Here is a 19,491-nt window from a genome sequence, read left to right on the forward strand (position 1 = left end):
AAAATTAAAAAAGAAGAATTAGTTTATGATTGGTGAATATTATATTCTTGAGCATCTTTATTGTTAGACCAAAAGAACACTAATTATATAAAAATAAATAGCATTTACGTCACAAATATATTTTGTATTAGTACATCCTAGCTACTACAACAATGCAATGACAAGTCTGGAAGAGCTCGAGAACCAGTGCCTACCAATTAGCAAGTTGAAGAAATATGCAACAGAATGGGTGGTTAAAGTCTTAGTCATTCGACGGAGTTTAACAAAAGAGTATAAAAATGCAAACGGTGAGGGTATTCGTTGGCAACTGATATTAGTCGATGAAGAGGTAACTCTATTTTAATATTTTATTATATTCATTACTTAATATGTGACTTCTTTTGTGATTCTAATGATTATATGGGATGAAGCGCCAATGGCCAAACGACAAACAATAAAAACAGTCGACAGGAGCTTCAGAGACATAATGGACATCGATAAACCATTTGGTGGAAAAGTCATGGTTTTTGGAGGAGATTATCGGCAAGTGTTACCAGTAGTTCCAAAATCAACTCGAGCAGAAATTGTAAATCCAAGCTTGGTGAAATCATATCTCTGGCCTTTGATGGAGAAGATTCAATTTACAAGAAATATGAGAGCAAGAACAGATCCAACATTCAGTGAGTTCTTACTTCGCGTGGGTAACGGAGATGAACCAACAATAAGAGACAATTTAATACTTCTCCCTGAACAGTTGACTGTCAAGCATTCTGGGGATGGAATTCCAGAAGAATCCATAATAAAAGAGATATTTCCAAACCTACAAGAAAATGCTGCTACGGTAAAATATGCCACTGAAAGAGCTATTTTAGCAAGCAGAAATGACCATGTGGATAAACTTAATGACAAGTTAATACCCTTGTTCCTAGGTGAAAGCAAGATATTCAATAGCTGTGACTCATCAGAAGATAACACCAACAACTATTACCAAGAAGAATATCTAAATACTTTAACACCAAACGGTCTCCCGCCACATAGGTATTGAAGATAATAAATTACAAATTACAATCATGAAGAGGCGGTAATAAATATCAAAGTGGATAGATTTTGACATATCTTATTAAATGCAGGTTAGAATTGAAGGAAAATGCACCCATCATGCTGCTAAGGAATTTAGACCCTTCAAATGGCTTATGCAATGGCACACGAATGATATGTCGAGGCTTCTCCCAAAATGTCCTGCATGCGAAAATATCAAGTGGTCATTCTGCAACGAAGCATGTGTTTCTTCCTAGAATTCAACTATCACCACCAGAAAATGAAGGATATCCATTTAAATTCATTCGAAAGCAATTTCCTGTACGCCTTTGCTTTGCAATGACTATAAATAAAGCGCAAGGTCAAACAATTCAAAATGTTGGTTTGTATTTGCCCCAACATGTTTTTTCACATAGTCAATTGTACGCGGCACTCTCTAAAGGGATATCTATGTCCACAACAAAAGTACTTGTCCTAACAGAGCAACCCAAATGCCAAAATGGGACATACACAAAGAACATCGTCTATAAGGAAGTTTTAGGTACGATAACTCCATATACATATATGGCCATTGTAACACAGATAATTAACTCTTTACAAATCGTAGATACTAACAACATTACATTGCTTCAAATCTCAGGTTTAGAAGACACAAGCACACCTATGCAAACATAATGGATTCGTCATCGCCCCATACTCTTCAATGCTTTAATGTCATATTCAGAATAGTTCTTTGAGTACTATTATGGGCTTTCTTGATATTGTATTTCATTCTAATGTTTTAATATTATTATTATTAATAATTTACAGTACTTTCATACTTCTGTTTTGACACTTCATATTAACTTCATGTTGTCGTTCCTACTTATTATTAAATGCATAAATTAAATCTTTTTCCGTATACAAGATCAATAATAGCTCATGCAATCATCAGAATATTAATTAACACAATGTACACTTCTACTACATCAATACTAATGCACCCACTCATGACAACACTGCTATACAAATGTCTCTCCACAGAGAATGATACAACTTAACATGGCTCACACGTGCAGCGCACGTGCCCCTGACTAGTATATATATATATATATATATATATATATATATTGTTGTGATATCATTAAGATTTCTTGTTTACACTCCATACTCATCGGTAAATGATATTGTAAGAGTATATATATTACCAAATGGTATCTCTAATAAGGGAAAAGAAAATAAAAAAGAAGAACAAAGAAATAAATAATAAAAATATTACTAAGTGGTATCTCTGATAAAATGAAAAATGATAAAGATAGAAATAATAAAATTGTTACCAAATGGTATTTCTATTAAAGGATAATATGAAGAAAAAAAATGAGAAAAGAATAAAAGAAAAAAAATAAGAAAAGAACAAAAGTAATTTATTTTCTTTAAAATGCGAAAATATAGAAAGAGAAAAAAATAATAAAAAGAAGATAAACTAACAAAAAAAAGTAGAAAATAATAAAATTATTACTANGATGTTATTTGATGAAAGGTCAAGGCTATAAAGGTTTGTGAGATTCACAAGTGATTGAGGAAAAGAACCACTGAGTTGATTATGGCTTAAATCCAGTTGTATTAATGCTGGATTTGTTTTGAGCTCATCGGGTAGTCCACTATATTGATTTTGACCGAGCGACAAAAAAGATATTAACAAAGGGAGGCTAAACACCCAAGATGGTATGGTACCATTCAGTAAGTTGTAGACACTGAATATATAAATATATATTATTATGATATCATTAAGATTTCTTGTTTACACTCCATACTCATCGGTAAATGATACTGTAAGAGTATATATATTACCAAATGGTATCTCTAATAAGGGAAAATAAAATAAAAAAGAAGAACAAAGAAATAAATAATAAAAATATTACTAAATGGTATCTCTGATAAAATGAAAAATGATAAAGATAGAAATAATAAAATTGTTACCAAATGGTATTTCTATTAAAGGATAATATGAAGAAAAAAAATGAGAAAAGAATAAAAGAAAAAATAAAAATAATAAATAAGAAAAGAACAAAAGTAATTTATTTTATTTTCTTAAAAATGTGAAAATATAGAAAGAGAAATAAAATAAAAAGAAGATAAACTAACAAACAAAAAGTAGAAATAATAAAATTATTACTAAATGGTATTTTTAATAAAGGAAAAAAAAAAAAAAAAAAAGAGAAACGAATAAAAGAAAAAATAGAAATAGTAAATGAGAAAAAAATAATTAAAAAAATAGGACAAAAAGAATAAATTAGAAAAAAGAATGGGGGGTAGGGCTGTAATTATTTTTGAGAGAATGATACTTCTTGAATTACTTTGGATCGAGGTATGAACATGTAATTATTTTTGGTTTTATGACTCATTTATGTAGTGTCCCTCCTATTATAAAATGTGATATAAACAATACGTATGAACTCAAGGCATCAACCTCTTATTTAACAAATTCTATTAAGAATCAGTTGAATTTATATGACATAATATGTCATTTTTATCATAATAACTCATACAAATTTATAGAAATCATATTGAGATAAATTGTTCAAAACTCTTCAAAAAGATTGCATAATGGTGTAGAAACTAAGTGCGTATCCAAAAACTCAATATTTGTAATTGCATGAACATCAAGAAAAGGACAATCTATTGTGGGACACAGCCTTAGTTCCTTAATCATATAATTTAAACTCAAGTACTAATACAACCTTAGTCTTTAAGTAAAAACAAAATCATTTCCACTTTCACAGAATATAAATTAGACTATTCATCAAATATTCGTTAAATTTGTAGTCTTTCTCCCTATTCTCTGTAGGATTCAACTGTAACCTTGTTTGAGTTTTACTATATTTGCATATAATTACAATTACATTATCTTAAGGTGTAATTTTGAGTATATCACCATCCTCACAAGCCACAAATGATATATCAAAACTATGAAAAGGGCCAAAATAGGAAAAACAAGCAGAAAAAATAACCCAGAAAGACCATGAGTATCGTTACATCATCCACCACTAAAACACACGTTCATGCGAAGAGAAAGAAAGTACCTGCAGTTAAAAACTTGGGGATATTTGTCACTACTAACCACCTCTAACAAATACCTAACTGCATAACTAATTATATGACAGCTCAGCTAATCATTTACAATTACAACTTGTATATCATCTAGCAACTTTTACTACAGACAACTGATATAGACGGTTAAAAACATTTGCAAAAAAAATACAACATTAACATGACATTTTGTATTACACATCTGTTCTATACACTACATTTAAAGGTCAAGGAGATGGATCATATAGCAACTCCTTGAGAACTTCAGATTTACTAATTTGCGTCACTTCCTCTGTTGTTTTGCGTCTTCTTGTTTAATAGACCTTGGTTAAGTACATTGTAAAAAATGATATAGCATTTGAATTGGGTAGCCGGAAATTTACATACAGTTGAACTAATAAAAGAATATAATAGAAAATGGCAAGTTGACAAGAATAAATGAACTCCTGCAGTAAAGAGAAGACAGACAGAGTAAGAAATATTTTTCAGAATGTATGTGTGCACAGAGGTAAGAGTAGAGTGTGATTCATAAGGAGTCAAACCTTTTTGTGCACCATAATTCCATGCAATTGAAGTGCAAAGTCAAGTAAAAGCAAAAATCCTATCTACAATTTTTGTCCGACAGATTGGACACTCAATGCAAGCCAGGGAACAAGACTTGCACACTGCAATATTAAGACCGCATCAGAACAGCCTATATAACATGAGAGCACAAATAATGGAAGCAAAGAATTAAAATAGCATCTTACAACAAAAATGTCGGCAAGGAAGAAGCATTGCAGCAGTAGGTGACTCAAAACACACTTTGCATATATGTGAATTTGCATCACCATTGCCCAAGTGCCTGTGTTCTTTTTCCTTCATTTCTTGCATCCGAGCCTGGAGGTGCAAATGTAAAACATCACGGAAAACTCCCATATTTTTTTTGGAGTCATTATCACACAGAAATAACAATAGTGAGCCCCACCTTCTAGTAAACCGAAACAGTAAGATGTGATCCCTGAGTCTAGGGATCACAAATGGGGCGGGGCAGGGTGGGGAGGGGCAGGAAAAAACATATATTGTAAGAACTTCAAATGAGGCAGGGCAGGGGGGCAGGCAGGTTGTTTTGGGCATTTGGCCCATTCTTTCATCTGACTATCTAACCTTTGTTGGTAGCTTACTAAATACTACCAATCATACAAGTTCACCAAAGAGATGGTGAATTCTATGGGTTTTAAGGGGGTGACGAACTTTGTCAATACTTATTTATTTTAGTGGAATCTATCTTTCAATTTAACCCCCCTTAAAATACAAAGAAAAAATGCAGACAGGAAGAAGATGAACAAATTATTTTCCTTAAAATACAAAGAAAAAATGCAGACAGGAAGAGATGAACAAATTATTTTCCTTCATACCAAGGTAACCAGGAGGGGCACTTTGGTTCACTCAACATACAAATATAAATTGGAAAAACCATACAATAATTGTATGAAAACAACGATATTAGTGATAAATACATAATATTTAATGTGCATGTATAGAATGACATATCTATTAGATATAAATTTAAAAAAAGGAGTGCAGACGCAATCAGGAAAACTGTTATATCGATCATATCACATAATGTTAAAAAGGACGTGAGAGTATTAGTTAGTTGTTCTTCATGTGATGTGTTTTAATTCAATATAAGAATGCTGTTGTGTGATCGGTGTAATGTCAGTAGTTTCACTATACTATAATGGGAATCTTCTGATTCTTGTCCAATACTCCCTCCGTTTCAAATTATGTGTCATGATGTATAAAAATAATTGTCTCAAATTTTTGTCAATTTAGAAGTTCAAGACAAAATTATTTATTATTTTCCATTTTATACTTAGTAGTAATTACTCTTGAAGATTACAAACACCTCAATAGAGTAAATATTTTTAATGGAGAGAGATTATATTTTAAGATATAAATGAGGGTAAAATAGTCACACACAAAAGCTCCAAATTTATGTTTTCTTAAGGAGAGTGCAAAAGAGAAACACGACAAATAAAATAATTTGGTAGATATTGTATTCTAGATCAATTTCCACTGATTCAATAATAAAAGATAATATTGGGAAAATTAATAAAAGATTACAACACAATACTCATCCTTTATGTTTAATAATAAGAAAAGCCAACAGTATTTGTTAATACCCAATCCTTTATGCTTTAAAAATTAAACAGTTCTTTTGTTAGAAAAGATTAAAGCATTGAAAAGAATATGACTAACATTTAATAGGGGAGGGGGACAAGCGGTTTAAAATTTTAGCGGGTCAAAGCTTGACCTGCCCCATTTACATTCCTATCACCGACTCTTCATCCTATTTACATAAAACATACTTTCCTAATGTAAAATCCATATGATATATTTACAGAAAGTAGCACTCTATATAACTTTATCTGTCAAAAATTAAATTTCTTTGATTATTCAGCTTTTGTTAACTTTCCAGCAAAATTTTCCCCAAAATACTTTCAAATTACCACTTTGATCTTCTTCCACAACTACCATTAGAATAAACAAGTATAAATAAACTACAACCCCGGTTTAAAGAAGAAAGTTCCACACCAGAAAGTGAAGAACGTAGCTTACAGTTAAAATTCTCTCCAACTTTCGATTTTATGTAATATTTTACAAATGTTCACATATAAGATAAACAACATCAGAAAGTTCAGATGAATGAAAAGGATATGTCAAACACTACATGCCAGACAAAGGTGCAGATAAGCGATCAGAAAAGGACAAGCTTAATTACCTTCAAGTGGGCAACCAGAGGTTCTTCCTTCAGAATCTCAGTAGCTGCATTTGTATGAACCCCGTCTTGGCTAACATCAGAGATGAGGTCCTTGTTGTCACCAACATTAATTTCTGGATTCATCATATTGCCTTCTCCACCTAATTGCCAGTCAGCTGCCAGTTTCAAGTCTTGCCTAGCACTATTCTCTTTCTTTAGTTGAGCAACAAGCACCCACATATTTGCCAAATCATTTTCCAAAGAAGCCTCCCTTTTCTTTCCCTCCTCTACTTTTTTCCTGTACTCATCTTCCACAATCTCCTTGTCAACCAACGCAGCCTCAAGAACTGCTTCACGTTGTTTTCTTGCTTGCAACTCCATCTTTAGATCTTTAGGATCTAGGTCCCATGTGTCGAAGTCATCATGAATCACTCCTGAAACTTCACTTACTCGGCCAGAAACCCGGCCTCTACGCCCTGGTCTTAAGTTTTCACCATGCTTTCTGCTACTAACGTTACCAGCTTGTGCATTGGAACTCCTAGAGCTCGACATCTCTCGAGCAGCCAACAATTCTTTCTCCAGTTTTGCATTCTGTAATGAGAGCTTTGTGACTTCAGCAGCTAAATTTTTCAGTTCAACAGCAGCAGCAGAAGCTAATTCTTTTGCGTATGAAGCTTCCTCTGACAATTTCTGGTTCTGCACATGCAGCCCACTGTTCTCCTCCGCAAGTTGAATATGTTCCAGCTTAAGCTTGTCATTCTCAACATCCTGCTCAAATTGCAAAACATATTAGAACCATGATATGAATTCAAATAAAGCATGTACAACCACATTAATGTTCCTGTACAATCATGAAGGTCATTAAACAAAGGGTCTCGAGATTTAGTCCGATAATTGGGGATAATTGAAGCCATAGAAGATCAAAAGTTTAACACAGATTCATGGCAACTTTTATTTTCATTAAATACTGAAAACATAAGAACTTAAAATACCAATTCATTCTCAAAAATAAACCTTAAATGCCAATTTCATCAAGAAAACAAAAACTACAGAAAGTCAATCACAACAAAAATAATGTGTTCAGGCGACATGCATTGGATTGTTTTAAAGCAAAAACTTGAGTCTCAGAACAGCTAACAATGTCATAGAGAGAAAGGTAAAGCTTGATACATTAACTTCGGATAAAGAGAAGGGAGAGAATGTCATAGATTGTTTAGGCGACATGCATTGGATTGTTTTAAAGCAAAAACTTGAGCCTCAGAACAGCATTGGATTGTTTTAAAGCAAAAACTTGAGTCTCAGAACAGCTAACAATGTCATAGAGAGAGGGGTAAAGCTTGATACATTAACTTAGGATAAAGAGAAGGGAGATCAATACTAAAATCCATCAACTTGGATAACACAGGTTTCTTCTTTCTTCTGTTTTTGTCAAACTTGTATGAAAGAAGATTTCTTAAACCTTCATATAGTCCTTGAATTCCTCCTATGTTTTATTTAAATCCAAGGCATGATGCATTCTGCACCATGTATTTAACCCTCAGAGGTTATCAGGCTATACTTGCTCCTAAGAAACCCCCACCCCCAGGAAAGCCACAACCATTTTTTTTTTTTTTTTTGCAGAAGATAAAAGATCCTCTGTTCATCAGATCAATAACTACCATCAAAAGTTACTATCCACCTCAAGAACTCAAGATGCAGATCAACTATGTCAGTGGACAGAAAGCTCNATCAAATCCATTAATCAAATCATTTAAATTCCTTAGTTGGAGAAATTTTAAACTACTTATTATTCTGAAACATATTACAACAGGTTCTTTTCAATACTAAAATCCATCAACTTGGATAACACAGGTTTCTTCTTTCTTCTGTTTTAGTCAAACTTGTATGAAAGAAGATTTCTTAAACCTTCATATAGTCCTTGAATTCCTCTTATGTTTTATTTAAATCCAAGGGATGATGCATTCTGCACCATGTATTTAACCTTCAGAGGTTATCAGGCTATACTTGCTCCTAAGAAACCCCCACCCCCAAGGAAAGCCACAACCAATTTTTTTTTTTGCAGAAGATAAAAGATCCTCTGTTCATCAGATCAATAACTACCATCAAAAGTTACTATCCACCTCAAGAACTCAAGATGCAGATCAACTATGTCAGTGGACAGAAAGCTCTTAAAATCACCTGGGACTGAATTTTCCTTCTAAGCTCATCAGTATATTCATCAGATACACATCTTTCTGATGAGGGATACGCTTGTTTTGCCTTGAATGCAGCTAGCTGCTGTTCAAGACGACAAATCTTTTCTTGTAGTTCCTTGTTCTCTAAGCACTGAAAACAAGATAATATAACAGCCAAATTATGCCTAGGAAAGACAATAAGCTACTCATTATAAAATGAATAGAGAAGGTCAATAATATTTAGCAACTAGGTTATTCCATTTGCAACAAGATATAATGCCTTGTTTGACCTTGTTCTGCAGCTGTTCCTGGAGAATCCGATTATCTGCAGATTTGATCTGCATTACAAGGTCAAATTGTAAACAACTTAATCCAAAAAAAAATAGATGGTTACAAGCTTGTAACAAGAATGAAACTTTTTAGATTTTTTTGTTTAAGTGTACTTGACTGAGCTTTTATAGGGTAACCAACCTCAAGCTCAAAACTCTGCTCACTACATTGTGTCATCAATTTCATCAAAGTCTGTCAAAGATAGTAATATGAGACAAAGTACAGACCACGTAAGAGGTGGAGATATGTCCATGACAGTAGAAAAGGTTAACATGACATCACCTGCTGCATTTCGACGAAGGATGCATTTGCAACAGATGCTTTACCACTTTCAACAATATGTTGTTCCAACATCCTCATTTGCTTTCTCTTTTCTTGAATTTCACACTCTAAATTTTGAATCTGTCATAAGAATTCAGAACTACAATTAAGTCCAGATACAAAAAAATACATCTACTGAAAGGATTGAATGAAAATTTTGTCTCCATGTGCTTCAGACAGCTGCAATTGCATAAGGAAGAAGCAAAATAGTCAGAATGAACAAACTGCTACATCTTGTGGTAGGTCATCAAGCATTCAAGATCTTAGGAACTTTTTTTTTTACAACCGTGGTGGCTGGGCCAGCTTGCGTGCACCGACTAATTCCACGTGAAACCTTTTACCTCGCACCAGCAACAGGTACGGTAACTCTGCCCACCAAGGCTAGGACAGATGGAAAGAAATCACCTAGAGTTTTTGTCTCTGTAGGGATTTGAACTTGTAGGATCCTAGGAACTTTAAAGATCCAAGATACCCCATTGTTACTAGTGACGCTTCTAGAATTGACTATGTTCCACAGCTGAAACACTAATATATACACATGACTTTCTGAAAAGTATCATTGACAAATTCGTTGAAGTTTTTCTAAACATCAGAAAATTGAAGACCTTACAAGAGATGCAGAATGCAGAACCTAGTGATATCACATTCTAATTTCTATAAGTGACTCAACAAATCGTTTAGTCCGAGCAGGAAAAGCACTCATAAAATTATCAGTCTCATTACAACTTGACCAGCAAATTGTTATGAAACATTTGAGTCCAGAAAGACAAAAGAGTTACTTGTGTTTGCGAACTCTCGGGGTCATTAACAGACTGCTCAACCAGGCGTTTCAATGTACTGGTGCTGAAGGCAATCTCTCCAGCAAGCATCTTGACTTGCTCAACTAGGAGGTCCATCTGATCTGACATTGAAATTCCTTCCTATAATCAAATAAAAAGACAATCAAATGAAAAAAGAAAACCAAAAACAAAACCTGATAAACGAGTAAAGGGCAATAATGTTGCACCTTTTCCTAGAAGCTTTACTATCTAAACACACTACAGAATTGACTGAAAGCTTTACTACATAAGCCCCATTCAAACATCAGAGGTACAGGAAACTCAAATCTACATGTGCAATACTGGACTTGAAGTAAATGTAGTATAGCTATTGGAATTAAATAACTTCTCATTCCTAATACAAAATGATGAGCTTGCTGAGTATTTAGGCATTGTAACTTCTTAATTCACAAGGAATATAAATGCAGACACATCAAATTCTGCAGAAAAACAAGACCTCAGAAAGCACTCGCAGTAAACTTCACAACATAAAGCTTAATGACAAACTAACATCATATGTTAATGACAAATCTTTCAAATCCACCAGAGCATTAACGTTAGCAATATTAAGAATCACTGTGGTAGTCTTCTCCACTTAAAGGTTTTAAGAATGTGAAATTTAGAGAGGTAAAGACCTATGGGAAGTTTTAAACCACAGGAAAAAAACAATGATATGTTCACCCACCTGAGCTGATTCAGTGATTGCATTCCCAACCTGAGATATATCATCATTCCACTTGCTAGAAGATCTTCTGTGTTTGGGATCAGAAGTATCTGCTGAAGGGTCTTTCTGATTCCCGCCATCTATTAGCATAGAACTATCCATCTTCTGATGGAAGAGTAAGGGGAATAAGGATCGAAGATCAATACACAGAAAAAGATATTTTATCCTAGATAACATATCATATAATCTGCAAGAAAAGAATAATATGTAATATAGCTATTCCTTAAATACTTTGAATTTGAGAAAAGAATAAAAAGAAGAAAAATGAGAAAGAGTACTTTTACTTCCCTGAAATAGAGGAACAGCATTAAAGTGGTAAAATAGATGAAAGAAGAAAATTAGTGCATGCTAAGTGAAACTACACGTAGTACCTAACCAAGCTACCGGCCAAAAGTCTTGTGAAAATCAGAAAGTATGATGCATCTTCAAGATTTAATCGAGGATAGGATTCCGAGGCCATCTACCGATGTACTTGAGTGGCAAAGAACAACATAAAGAAACAGAAGTCATGATGAAAGGAAGAGCAGCTTACATCTTCTTCAGAAGGAGAATGGCTCCTCTGATGCCCAGCAACATCACCCAAATACCCAGGGATTGAATTCTTTGAAGAAACAAGGATCAGTTTAGTTAGCCTCTGTATCCGGCTCATTAAAGCTGCCTTGGCTTCCTCCTCCTCTTCCAATCTTGATTGCATTTTCACTTGCCCTTCTTCCAACTGCAAAGGACCATGAATAAGTTATAAGCCCCAGAACCCAATTACAGCCAAAATTCTAATCCCCAAATGCTTATATAGCAGAGATGTCTTTAAGCATATAGTTCGTTGAGCACACATTTCTGATCTTTAGTGGTAGACAGAGTTCACATATGTAGCTAGAAAAGTTACCTGCTGTTTCAAAGTCATAAGTTCTACAGGATTAACACCGACAAGCATCCCACTTCTTAGTTGATCAAGCTCTTCTTTGAGACATGATATTTCCCTTTGATATTTCTTAATCAGGGATTTCTCATCAATAATCTGAAAGAGAGATTTATCAAGCTTCATCCTTCACAACTCCAATTCCACAATATTCAAATAACAAACAGAGCAAACCTTGTTGCGTGATGCATAAATCTCCACACGTTTAGCCCTGCTTGCAAACTTCAGTGTATTGTGTGTTTCCTCCATATTGCTTGATGCAGGAGTAACAGTACATATGAGCTACAGAAGACATGCAAGAGGAGGTAAATTAGACCTATCTGTAATCTCTTTAGGTCTTATCAAGCAACAGGAGTATCAGGTGAGAACAGATGAAACAAATTTAGGAGTAAAAGATGCATATCAAATAAAGCATTACAGCTGAATAAAGATAGGAAAGGTCAATGAAATGGAAATGTATTGTATATCTTCATCATACTCACAGAGACATGTCCATGCCCACTCAGTGAAGTCTGGAGCAGCCGAGTAAGTTTAGAATCCCGATAAGGAACATGAGATGACTTCCCTTCACTCAATTTTCCAATGACCTATGCATGATTGCAGAATCAAGGTGTCAAACTGAAACTGAATAAACGTAAAAAAATCTACTCTACTCGTCAGCTAGCACCAATGCAAAATAATGATAGATCATGAGCATAAATAATTTGTTGAAAACCAAGAGAAATGATTTAGTTATTGTTAGAACATTAGATTCATTTCATGTGTTTAGGTTAGTCAAATAGAATATTCTTTCTAGTTCTGTCACAATTAGGAATCTAGATATTTAGGTAATTTCCTCGCTTCATTTAGTCTCAATTTGCCTTATTTCTCACAGCCTCAACTCCTCCATGTGGAGCCCTCTTGTTGTCTACAACCAATTCAATAGAGTCTTCTCTCTTCTTTTTATTTTTTTTGTGATGAAAACCTAGAGGGTAAATAGCCTTCTCTCTTTTTTTCTTCTATTTTTCACATAATTGAGCTATCACAACAGAGGGTAATATGCAACAGTTATAGCAAAACTACATAGAGACATTAACCACTGATGATTTAGTACTTACAGTTCCAAGAGTCAGAAGACTTTTGTTGATATATGATCCTTCCTTTCTCCGCAATCCCGTTGTTTCAGTTTTAGAACTCTCAGATCCAGCTAAATCAATCAAGTTCTAATGGGAAAAGCAAAAACATTAGATGCTATGATGCACTGTTTTTTAATACAGAACACACAAAAAATACAGAACACACAAAGCTAGTAGCCATACAAGCTGTGAGAAGACCACTCCATCATATTCGTCTCCATGAGCACTACTTTCAATCATCTGCACAATGAGTAATAATGTAGACAATGAGATATGATTACCTAAACCCAATAGCAAATATAACAATTAAAATGTCTACACTAGAAGAGCAGAAAAAAAGCTATTAAGGAAGATACGTCACTGCTTTCAAGAAAGCAATGTCACAAGGAATGGACCAAACATAACTGACAGTTTTCGATAAGGCATAACTGACAGTTTTTCCAACGTAGTATTCATGGAACAAAAAAAAATAATTAGTTACTGCTCCAACAGTTTTTCATCCAATATTCTGATAGTGCTAATTGGATAAATGAACCTCAACACACAGTTGAATCCCATAATCCCATTTCAGCAGAAGTTTCTTCCCAACACTGTACCGGGATTTGATGTTATAGGAAAGTTATTTTCATTTGTTCTTTACAGATATTCAAGTTTATATAATGTTAAGCAATGAATAAATAAGACAAATAAGAAAATTATATATATTTGTGATGATTTTGAAGGTCTTCATTCAACAAGAGTTTCTCATGCAACTTTCTAAGAACTGGCAGATTCTTTTATTATCATAAAACTTGGAAAACAAACATATTTTGAGATTATGCAGAGGAACAAAATTATGTGGGTTGACAGATTAGTCACCCTGCAAAATCAATTAAGTCACAATAAGACATTGTCTAGTTCAAACTTCCGTTGTTTTTTGATAACCAAAAGCTCAACCTTCCCCATCTCCAATTCTAAACAAAAGAAGGCATTTTCCATCCCAATGGAATAAAAGTTATCACACAAAGTTGACACTTAATAAACAACTAGAAAAATAAAATTGAGCATTCTATTGAAGCACTAAAAGTTTTATAGGTCTATCATTCAAAGGCTGCGAAATGGCAACATATATATATATATATGGTTAGCAATTTAGGCTGGGAGACAGTCTCTCTCTACCTCCACGAGGTAGGGGTAAGGTCTGCATACACTCTACCCACCCCAGACCCTCTTGTGGGACTACATTGAGTATGTTATTGTTGTATGGTTAACAATTTAGGTATCATATGCTCTGGATATCAGCTATTATCCAGTCTATCTTTTCAACAAAAATTGAAAGAAACCCAAGTTTACTAGAAAGAGTGACCCAATAGACCAGTAGGTCAAATTCTCCCATCTTACGGAAAGTTAACCATAATTACACACAACAGCTTGCATTCCTTTAAAAATAAGTGCATGACATAGAAGTTTCTAGTTGCAATAGGCAATACATAACAATGAACAATCATACTATACTCACCAAGGTAAATATTGTGTGACTACGGCTACTAAACAAGTTGAAATTGTTTGAACCAACGTGTCGATGCTCTGGAATAGGCAAATGGTAATCAATATCAATATAGGTAACAAGAACCATGGCTGTCAACAAAGACAGACCTGAATAGCTTACACCAATTACCTTCCCCTGCAGCAATGAAAGAAAGTGCATGCCCAGGTGACAAAACAACTTCTTCCTTTATACCTTCAACATAAGTACCCTGCACATACATTGCATGTACAAAGAATCAAGCACTACAGAGCAACATATAAAGTCAGGACTTTGGAAAGCAACATTAATATCTCTAATATAGATAGATGAACTTCACCAGTAACACCATGATTTGGTCCGAGGCTATTAGATATAGGACTTGTAGAATTTGAAATAACATGTGAGGAAATCAATGATCTCAACCTTTTCAGCACTTCAAACTTAATATGCTAGCTTCTACTTATTTATTACTTTTGAGAAATAAAGAGGGTAGTCATATTGAATTGATGTCATATATAAATCTCAAACATATATGACGTGCTGGGAGACAAGTTTCTTGATAATTTTCTATGATTTCTCGGAAATGATCATCTGTAGGAGTACTGTGCTATTTTCTCTTCCTGAATCATTCTCATCTTCAAAAACAAACATCAAAGGAAAGAGATCAAACTACCAAAAATAACTCCTGGAACAGGTCCTTTTTTTAAACAAATAAAAACTCTTGCTCAATAATCCTGCAATTTCCCTGAACAACAACAACTAGTACTATTGGCAACCAATACCTGATTATCTTCCCTGACACGCAGATTCTGGCCAGTTGGATCCAGCAAGTCATTGATAACCTGGCATCATAACCATAACGCGCATGCACACCAACTCAAGTTAATATTTGGTACGAAAAATTAAACAAGTATGCTGCAGATAAAAGCATACAGAGAGATGATAAATCTACTTCAGAAATCATTTCACAGTGTATATCAGCTGTCTTTTATGTTACAGGAAGAAGTCAATCATAAATTTCACCAACACTCTAGAGATGGATACAGCCTCTGTAACAAAGGATGCTCCTTCAGTACAATTAATTTTTAATCTTTCTAGTTCAGTGCCACTTTCATCATATTTATAAGTAGATGGCTAATGTGCACAATACTAACCTCATTATAGATTTCAAGATATGATACGCGAAGTAAGAACTCGCATCCAGGAGTCTGCAAGACAATTTTCAAGATTAGTCACACTTTCTGTTTGGACAAGTAAGAGTAAGTCACGCCTTCATAAAGGCATTCTAGAATTTTAAACAAGAATTGCTATCAAGCATGAGTAAAAGTGAAGAAAGGCATGTGCCTTCGAGTCGTGCTTGAAGAGAAGCGTGGATCAAACTTTTAAATGAACATGTAATTTAAGCTGACTTACATCTTGAATGATGCTAAAAACATCCTTTATTGCCAATGGAATTATTCCTGGAGAAATATGATCTCCCTGTAGGAACCAATATCTTAATTAATATGGTGATAAAGAAAACTTTCAGTTGGGAAGGGGTGGGGGTGGGGGGGAGGGGGGTGATAAGGATAAAAATGAAACAATACTTAATTAACCATTAATTTCATCAATGCTACAGACATAAAAATAACACTGTATTCTTAAACTAAGTTCTTTTTTATTTTTATAATATGTATATATAACTGTAGAAATGCACTCGAAAGGGGTGGTCTAGTGGCCAATGAAGTGGGTTGAAAACCATGAAGTTTAGGTTCAAACCCCATTTAAAACAAAAATACTAGGTGATTTATTTCCATCTATTCTAGTCTTGGTAGGCAGAGTAACATGTGGTTGGTGGGAGGTGGGAGGTGGCAGGTGCCCCATAAAATATGTCGACATGCGCGCAAGAGGGCCTGGACACTATGGTTATCAAAAATAAATTATATATAATTGTGGAATAGGGGCGAGCTTGCCGCCTCGACTAATTTTACAAGGTACCTACTACCTCTCACCAACACAAGTATAGGGTAACTCTATCCACTAAGGATGGGGAAGGAAGCACCTAGTATTTTGCCTCCGCTAGGATTTGAACTTGAAACCTCACGGTTTTCAACCTACTTTTTTTTTTTTGATAACCGAGAAATCCGTCTGTGACCGCCCTTTGGACCAATCACAACCTTCTAAACTCGGTGGATAATGGGCCCGCCCCTCTACCCTTCTCCACTTAAATACCGGGCTTCGTTTTGCATGGTGTGGGACTTGAACCTGCGACGTAAGCAACAAATCCTCCACCTTTTGTGGGGCTTCGTTTTCAACCTTATTGACCACTAGTCGGGCCTTTAGGCCCTTTTATAAGGATATATCCTTAATCTAATTTGGGGGGGGGGGGGGGNGTTCTTGGCAAATGAAGGATCAAAATGAAGTAAATACTAAGTTTGATCGTCCAATTTAAATAATGCTACTGATATTAAAGTAACACAAGTTCTTAAACTAACTTTTTTTTAATAAAGAAATTTTTTTAAGTGTGGTGTCAGGACTAGCTCACGTGCACCTCGACTCAGGGCATCTGCTACCTCCAACCAGCACAAGTATTGAGTTTCTCTGTCCATCAAGGCTTGGACATATGGGGAAAAATCATTGCTTCCACTAAAATTTGAATCTACAACCTCATGATTCTCAACCTACTTTCATTGACCACTAGCCCAATGAAATTATAAAGAAATATTCTTAAACTAACTTTGTCAGCGTTAGCAGTTAAATAATCCTAAACTGTTTGTATGGGATGCAGCATAAGTCAACAAAGCTTCTGTGAAATTCAAGGAAAAAGGAGATATCCCAAAGGAATAACTTACATGCATAGTGTGCGTCTTGCCACTACTTGTAACACCATAAGCAAAAACTGTGCCTGCATAATCAGCAGATCTAGTGTCAATGAAACTGAACTGGAAAATGCAACTCGCTACACTCGAATAAAAAAACTTCAGCCCAAGAATGTAGTCCCTTGGAACTGTAAGACATCTAGTACTATCAGTACATTCGGTGGATAGCTCAACTATTGCTAATCACTTGGCAGAGATTAGTTTTCTTCAAGCATGGCCTTTGAACTGAATTATGTAAAACGAAATAACTCATAGACATGTTCTTTCTAGCTCAAAAGCTGACATGTTCGCAGATATTACACGTCGACGATCAATTATCATACCGTTAATGCCTTCCATAGCAGCCTTGACAACGGGTCGCGCAGCTACTTCATAAACATCCTGGGTACTTGTATCAGGTCCAAATACTTTATCTAGAAATCAGAATATGAAAAAGAAAAAAAAATTAAACTTGGAATAGCCATCATAAAAGGCAATGCCAGTTTCTAAGAAATGATCGGGAAAAATATTTAAACTCCATACTATTCCCGAAATACTAAAACACTAAATTTTTCACAGCTAGCAGAATCAAAATCATGAAAAGACTAAAAAAAATTGGTAGAATTATACCAAAGGCATAAGCTGTTGCAGGATTATACTCATTGCGCACAATTTTATCACCGTCTGCATACCAAGCACTTTCATCGCCTTTCTGATATTCTCTTTCACTGCCACCACACGATAACACCAAATCCTTACCGCATTGTCAGGAAACTCAATTTCAAATGTCAAAACACCTCCAATAAACTAGTACACAGATCCAAATAAAATGAGCTAGATCTAGTATTTACCTCATTGGCCGAAACCTAACAGTCACAGAAATACTCTCTCCCGATCTGGACACATCCACTGGCTCATTAACCAACAACTCCTCAGCCGAAGGATAATTAACCGGCGAACGATTCCCATGAGCTCGTGAATAAGCTAAATCAGTTCGGTTCCGGCTGGGAGTCATGGATCTGGAGCCAGAGCCAGAGTCAATAAACGATGTAGTTGAAGAAGAGACTGATCGAGGCATAAGACGACCACCATTCATGAAGGAATTTGAAGATGATGAAGACGAAAATGGAGTTGATTGTTTACGATATTGAAATGGCGAGCTACTTCGTCCTCTAGACGAAGAAGCAGCCATTGACCGAAAAAATAAAAAATAATATTAACCAAATACTTGACTTGGTATCAAAGATAACGTCAAGCAACAATATATGCGAGCGTGTAACCGATCCAAGAAGAAGAATGTGTCAGATGTCACATGCTGTGAGTGAATAGGAAAAAGGGGAAGAACATGTTCGATTTCTTTACCTTTTACAGGCTAAAATGACACTGTGGATGGATAATTTATTGTATCATAATTTATCTTAAACTTCATTTCTTCTCCTTTACAACCAACAACTGCACAGAAGAATGACTTTTTTTACATGTGAGAGTGGAAGGAGAACAATAGGCGGTTTGAATTTCATTATACTAGTAGTACATACTAGTTTTTAATTTAAACGTGGAGTGAAATCCGGGACACTCCGTTTGTCAGTTGAATTTTTATACTTGGGATTTTGTCAAGTGAACTCCTAAAATTACTAAAACACAATATTTTAAGCACGACTGATCATTGACCGAATTTATGTGGCATTATTATTACTAAGTTGGAAAAATGTTTAACGGTATACGTCTTAAAACGAGTGAATATATTTTTTTGTATTAAAAAATTAACTTAAAATAAGATAGATAAAAAATTAAACTCTTGGACCCCCACCCCACCCACAATTTTCTTCTTCCTTCAGCCCCCACCGCATGCTCTCCTTCTTCCTTGAAACCACCCACCACCCTCACCCCACCCCTCCTCCTTCTACTTTTTTTTTTTGG

At 34.8% G+C, this 19,491-nt stretch overlaps 2 protein-coding genes across 2 annotated transcripts; one reads left to right on the forward strand and one right to left on the reverse strand.

The window, feature by feature from the left end:
* The first annotated feature begins 415 nt into the window (after positions 1–415).
* LOC125845696 (uncharacterized) lies at positions 416–1,024 on the forward strand. Its single transcript, XM_049525239.1, has one exon. It carries the CDS (start codon positions 416–418, stop codon positions 1,022–1,024), a length of 609 nt encoding a protein of 202 aa, XP_049381196.1.
* Positions 1,025–4,257: 3,233 nt separating this feature from the next.
* LOC125845569 (kinesin-like protein KIN-7D, mitochondrial) lies at positions 4,258–18,853 on the reverse strand. The gene is made up of 25 exons (XM_049525103.1): positions 18,423–18,853; positions 18,202–18,299; positions 17,916–18,005; positions 17,566–17,618; positions 16,148–16,213; positions 15,889–15,942; positions 15,517–15,576; positions 14,885–14,963; positions 14,726–14,793; positions 13,411–13,467; positions 13,210–13,314; positions 12,595–12,699; positions 12,287–12,394; positions 12,080–12,211; positions 11,729–11,911; positions 11,158–11,301; positions 10,434–10,574; positions 9,616–9,735; positions 9,475–9,525; positions 9,294–9,341; positions 9,008–9,154; positions 6,851–7,597; positions 4,836–4,965; positions 4,629–4,751; positions 4,258–4,532 (listed from the first exon to the last, which is right to left on the reverse strand). Exons 1-24 carry the CDS (start codon positions 18,761–18,763, stop codon positions 4,669–4,671), a joined length of 3,210 nt encoding a protein of 1,069 aa, XP_049381060.1. The 5' UTR covers positions 18,764–18,853; the 3' UTR covers positions 4,258–4,532; positions 4,629–4,668.
* Positions 18,854–19,491: the final 638 nt, after the last annotated feature.

This window comes from Solanum stenotomum, chromosome 11 (assembly GCF_019186545.1).
Source record: "Solanum stenotomum isolate F172 chromosome 11, ASM1918654v1, whole genome shotgun sequence".
NCBI lineage: Eukaryota > Viridiplantae > Streptophyta > Magnoliopsida > Solanales > Solanaceae > Solanum > Solanum stenotomum.